Source organism: Naegleria lovaniensis, assembly GCF_003324165.1.
Source record: "Naegleria lovaniensis strain ATCC 30569 chromosome Unknown tig023, whole genome shotgun sequence".
NCBI classification, from domain to species: Eukaryota; Heterolobosea; class Eutetramitea; order Acrasida; family Naegleriidae; genus Naegleria; species Naegleria lovaniensis.
Window position 1 is genome coordinate 568523 of NW_025407845.1, and position 6017 is coordinate 574539.

General features: G+C 38.8%; 4 protein-coding genes across 4 annotated transcripts in view; all 4 read right to left on the reverse strand.

Annotated features, from left to right (window-relative positions):
* The window catches only part of C9374_005310 (uncharacterized protein), a gene marked incomplete at both ends in the record, with an annotated part of 1272 nt that extends 1111 nt beyond the window's left edge, over positions 1-161 (reverse strand). Inside the window, one exon of the mRNA XM_044695047.1 lies at positions 1-161. This exon is cut by the window's left edge and continues 1111 nt beyond it. Within this exon, the coding sequence (XP_044548409.1) occupies positions 1-161 (161 nt within the window).
* Positions 162-1573: 1412 nt separating this feature from the next.
* Positions 1574-2296, reverse strand: C9374_005311 (uncharacterized protein; the record flags this gene model as incomplete). The annotated part of the gene is made up of 1 exon (XM_044695048.1): positions 1574-2296. One exon carries the CDS (start codon positions 2294-2296, stop codon positions 1574-1576), a length of 723 nt encoding a protein of 240 aa, XP_044548410.1.
* A 223-nt stretch (positions 2297-2519) lies between these two features.
* Positions 2520-4336, reverse strand: C9374_005312 (uncharacterized protein; the record flags this gene model as incomplete). Its single annotated transcript, XM_044695049.1, has 3 exons — positions 2520-2794; positions 2845-3458; positions 3540-4336. 3 exons carry the CDS (start codon positions 4334-4336, stop codon positions 2520-2522), a joined length of 1686 nt encoding a protein of 561 aa, XP_044548411.1.
* A 118-nt stretch (positions 4337-4454) lies between these two features.
* On the reverse strand, positions 4455-5942 carry C9374_005313 (uncharacterized protein; the record flags this gene model as incomplete). The annotated part of the gene is made up of 1 exon (XM_044695050.1): positions 4455-5942. The coding sequence occupies one exon, from the start codon at positions 5940-5942 to the stop codon at positions 4455-4457; it is 1488 nt and encodes a 495-aa protein (XP_044548412.1).
* Positions 5943-6017: the final 75 nt, after the last annotated feature.

A 6017-nucleotide genomic window follows, 5' to 3' on the forward strand; every position in this document is an offset into this window, starting at 1 on the left:
AAAAAACATGTGAATGGCATCCATGTCATGGTGAATGTTATCACACGATGACATGACGTGTGAAAAGAAGTCAATGAATCGATAGTTGCATTAACCAACTTACCTGCAAAGTCAGAATAAGGATAATCTCCTTGTGCCAAAATTCTATCCACAATAATCATGTTCTCAATGAGACAGTCATGTGAATCATAGACTGTGAAACCAACGAGGACATACCTTTTAGCACCTTACACCTTACACTTTAGTGCCGTTTGCAATGGCACGTAGTCCCAAAAAGGAGATACAAATAGCACTTAACACTGGAGTGCCAAATGCAAACAGCACCTGACACTTGAGTGCCGAGTGTCATCAGCACCTGTATATTTTTTAATTTATTTAAATATTATTTTGAAATTACAAACCTCCGTCTTCACGGTTGTGAGCAACGGGCCTCAAAATTCTCTTCACTACACAATCATCATCGAGTATAGGAAACAGCATCACGAACGCAATTTTTGGACAATTCGTCTGACAACGACAATACCAAATGATCATCTACGAAATTTAGTTTATGGAGGGAAGAATAGACTCACGCTCATTTTCTAAGGTGAAGCGTTGTGAGGCAAGTGGTTCAAATAATGTTCCACCGTTCAGCACCTGTTTTCTGAGTTGATGTTGCGCCATACAACACGGCGTTGAAAGAGATTGAGATGAAGTTGTCGAACAGGATGTCAGAGCTTGCTGAATGAACTTGAGAGACGATTTATGTTGAGGAAAAACACTTGCAGTACATGTAGGAAAACATTTTCATTTGGTTCAACAGGGGAGTGAAACTTGCCAGCTTTTCTTCATAGTGACATGTACTTTTGTTCAATTGTTACAAAAACGGTGAGAAGAACAAGAGAATGGTGCTCAACACTGTTGTTGGCTGATGTAATCGAATTTGAGTGATTTGGGAATGACGGTAACAGCAAAAGTCAAGCTGAAGCAATCAGAAGGGTACAATTAAGGGAACTGGAATCAGTTTTTGTTTCGTAGTCATACTTCTTAACGGCTGAGTCTATCATCATGAATGAAAGGTTAACATATCATCTTTTGTGCCTCCCAACTCCTTTCATACGAAGGTCCAAGCTAACATACGAAAGGAAAGTAGATGCATGAGATTAAATCATGCCTTTTTTTTGTTTGATAGATTCGTTTGAACACGAAGTAGAATGGTTAGGTTCACAAACTAGTACCTCCATTTCAATCAACATCCATTTCGCACCTTACACTCAAGTGTCAAATACAAATAGCACCTTACACTCAAGTGTCAAATACAAATCACACTTCATTCATTTGGCACTCAAGTGTCAAATGCAAACAGCACTGACACTAAGTGTAAGGTGTAAGGTGCCAAAATATAACAACTCGAAACCAACATTGGGATTGCCACTTCCTTGACAAGAGGCTTGTCCACAACCATCACCTCTGTTACAACACGAGTGACATGCATGTCAAATGCCATCGTGATGCATCCGTGCACAAATTCGCAATTTTCATCAAAATACAGCCATATCATCACATGTCATCATGCATTCATAAATGTGTTCACTTACCTTACCACAATTCTTCTCCAAACATTGTAATTCGCTCTATAATTTCCTGCAATAATTCTTCTCTGACTTCCCCATACCCAACAATCTTCAATCAAATTGTACTGATTATCCATTTGATGATCATTGGTACCGATCCAGAACGAACCATGAAATCCACAATTTTTCACAGTACAATAATCACAGTTGTAAATGGAGCTGTCTCCTTCAAAAGTAATTCCATTCACATGAATATAGGTATCTTTACGAAACGATCTTCCAATGAACAATCCATCTTGCACAGAAACCTTTCCTGGATTTTGAGCTCGAATACGAGTGGGTGTGTTTAAACTTGTTCCTGAGGGAGGTTGTGCCGAGTTGGTTCCTTGATAATTGATAGTTCCAGTTCCAGCAGCAACAGAGTAAGTTCCGTCCAAGAGGATTAATTCATCTCCACCGGTCATGCTCGAAAATGCTTTGCTAAAGGTCTTCCATGGAGTAGAAGTGGATTGGCCATTGTTGGAATCACTTCCAGTGGGTGAAAGATAATAGGTCGCTGCAAATGCTGTTGATGAGAAAAACAAGCAGTAGAATGAATACAAGTGCACAATAATTGCCTTTGAGTGGTGACGACATGATTGTTTTTTTCTTGATGAAATCAGATGGTTTGAACGAGGCACACAGCGTGAAAAATGGATGATGTGTTTGATCGAAGGTTCCAGCAAGCTCAGCCTAGTTGCCATTTTGGGAGTAACTAGGTTGCCTGCCACAAGTCACTGTTGCTATTCGGAGCGACGCCGTGTGCAAAATCTCGAGTCAAGCGGAAACAGCCATGTCTGATCTTGATGACATTTGAGACGAGTCAAAGGAATAGCTTCTAACACGTAACCTCAATTCCTGTATTTGAGCTTGATATTTCAGTAAATGAAGCTTTAAAACTGCCTCCAAGCTTAGCCTGTATTTCAATTACTTCTTCATCTTTTTAGCATATTGTTCGAATGTTTCAGAGTCCTCAAGGTCTTGCATGGATTGACTTTGAGAAACAGCTCTAATGGAAAACGAGGAGACAATAATGTCAGAAAACACGAGCTTACTCTCATCAACAACAATAGAATGTGAACCCACTCCACCTGATCTCTTTCCTAATACATTTTCATTCTTGAGTTCATCTACTAATGTATTGAGGTTATTCATGAACCATCTTTGATCACTCGTGAGATTTCTTAACTTTCTTTCACGGTCTGTTTCGTTGTCGGCGAGTGTGGAGAAATCTGGTAAAATATGTAGCGACCATTGCTAACAGCAACGGAAATATTCTCATCTTCTAATGGTGATAATGCTTTCAACTCTTCTGTGAGAGCATGTGATTCTAATGCTATACTCACTTCATTTCTGTAAGTTGGTCTAATATAACCGAATGCATCACAATCTCTTGATGTAATTTTGAAAACTCTTTTCTGTTTGGAGAGAGCTACTGACATGCCTTCCTTGTCACTTCCAACAGAAACTATGGTGTCTTTTGAGGATTTAAATGCAGGGCATACATTATCACCCAAATAGTCATCTAGAGATACTGCCTGCTTTGTGTCAGTGGAACGGAACATGAACCACTTGTTGGAACCATTTTGGACAAAACAAACGCCTCTCACACAAATAATTTTCTTGATACCCTGGTAGAAGAAGGAATAATTGTATGTAGAAGGAATTGTGCGACTATTGCAATCATAAAATGGAGCAAGTCCTTTCTTACCAAAAACGTAAAGATAATCATTTTCTGTTCCAAACACGGTATAAAATTTTGAGGTGTCAAAACAACGAACCACATCATTATCTTGTGCAAAAAATTCGCTTTTAACGGGATAGTTGACAATTGTAATTCCATCGTCACAAACTCCATGATCATTGCTAACATACATGGAATATGATGACACCATGGTTCACATGAAGAATGATTAAAATGATTAACACACAAGTAAACAACCTTACCGTCCACTAATATACACCTTCTTGTTCTTTGTCAAAAACACGGAAAAATCTTCATTTCCACTTGCAGCCTCAACGCAATTTTCTCCATCTGTCAACGAATCGAAATACTTAATTCTCTTTGGTTTTCCAATCTTGTGTTTTGAACCAATAGCTAATTGGCCATTATCTCCACAGCCACAAGCATAGGCAAAACCTTTTTCTGATACAAAAATGGTGGAGGTGGGTCCACAAACCACTTGAACACACTTGTCCTTGTTGGACCTCATTTCCATCTCTACCATTGAATTTTTGGTAATTTCTTTCCTCTCTTTATAGTTGCCAAGTCCCAATTCTCCCAAACTATTTCTTCCGAACACATAAATTCCACCCATCTCCGTCAAGAAAATGGTAAAACCTGCTCCTCCAGTGATTTGTTTGATATAATCTCCTTCGGGCAGAAAATGGGCCACTTGCAAAAGTTTGTTCATCGTGGTAGCGTCCGAACTAGTACTACTACTTTGTTGTCTTGTTGCAGTGGTACCATTGCTTGTTGCGTTTGTTGTTGATTTTTTCCGACGTGAACGAGTGTACATGGTACTCATGGAGTCTATTGCAGCTGCTGGTGATGATGAAGTGGAAGAGTCTGCAGACTGTGCGTTCGGGTCATAGAAGCAAACCCATGATGAGCCAAAAGGAGGGTTTGAAACAATCTGTTCCTCTCCTCCTCCTTCAGCTGCATTTTTAGTCTTCTTGGTCGATGTTGTTTTCTTCAAAGTTGTTTCGGACGTTGTTGTGGATGTAGTTTTTCGTCTTGGCATTTTTTTTTTGAAATTCCAATTTCTTGAAAATTCAGGAAGTCTAAGATCTTTACAAAAACAAGAATTGATGTTTGAAAATTTAAGATCTTTACACTTAAATCAAAACTCATATTGTTCGTTAAACTTTCGAGTGAATTGCTTCTTCATGGGCTGAAAGGTTTTGAGAACAAGTTGAATTCGAAGTAGTTGTTGAACGTTCATTCTTTGAAGAGAGAAGAATCTGATTGGTCGAAGATGACAATGATTCTCCACTGCTTACGCTCACCATATTGCTACCATCTTGTTTCATGGTGATGTTACCATTTGGCTCCAATGAAAAGAGTTTTTGCTGTTTGGTATGAGTTTCTCTCCATCTTGCAAATAATACAAACACAACTCCAATAATAATGAAACTTCCTCCAAATAATACAAATGGAGAGGTTTTTTCTCCGAGGAATGCTAATCCTGTGACAAGACCAACCATGGGTGACATGGTTGAGTAAATTCCAACCATTGTTGGAGTGGTCATGGAACTGGCTTTAGTTTGAAAAACAAATTGAAAAGCTCCAAAAGGACATCCAGCATAGAATAATCCAAGAATGGACATCCAATCAATTCGTCTCCAACTAATAGGTAAGAAAAAGAATCCAACAATGACCAAAATTCCATAACCAAAAAAGAAGGACCAAAATGTGACTGAAATTGGAGGGACTCCCTTGTTCAATAATTTCTTTTGTAAGAGCAAGTAGAGAGAATTTGCCAAAGTGCTCAACATGAGACAAAAAACTCCCAATACAAATGTCACGCTTGATGTGGACGATTGTGAAAATGCTCCAGGATGATACGGATTCCAATAATGATGCAATGGATCTTCGGATGTAATCTCTGAATAGATGGCACTAAATGAATGTTGTTTGAGAAGAGCAGTGGTGAGCACCATTGCTATAGCTCCACACACCGAGGTGACAACTCCAAACAATTTGAGCCATGATTTTGGTTCATTTCCAATGAGCATTGAAAGAGAGCACGTAATAACGGCTGTGAGGGGTGACATGCTTCCGCTCACAGTTGCATTCGTGAGATAATATCCAGAGAGAAATGTAATTTGATTCATGATAATGATAAATCCACACAAGGCCAAGATTTTCGCTTGCTTTTTCTTTGGTAGTTTCCTCAAAATGGAGTCAAAGAATTTTGTGTAAAATAAATAATACCACAGCGAGTAGCATACGTAAATGACAAAATTACAGGACTCTTTGGTTGCTGATAGAGTCGATAAATAGGCTTCTCTTCTCCTTCTTAAACTCTTTTCACTCCTAAATGAATATTTTCTATCGAAATAGAGCATTAAGGGAAGCATACAAACAATCATGATTGCAATTCGAAACACTCCGAAAATAATCGGTCGTAATATTTTCATGGCGTGTGGTGACAATAAGAAAAATCCTGCAAATAAAATCAAATTCGAGGTGAGAAGTATGTGAGGCAACAAGGTCGTTCCAGCATCTGTCATGTGTTTCCAAATAGCTTGGGGAGATGTGGAATACCAATGTGCCTGATAGAAATGATGAGTATGGTGTTCTTCATCCTGTGAATGACGTTGAAAGGAACATGCATCATCATCCATGCTGTCCTTATGTGATGGATCTAATAAATTTGCAGAATCTGTACGATCGAAAAAGGACGAGTCCAAACTATTTCG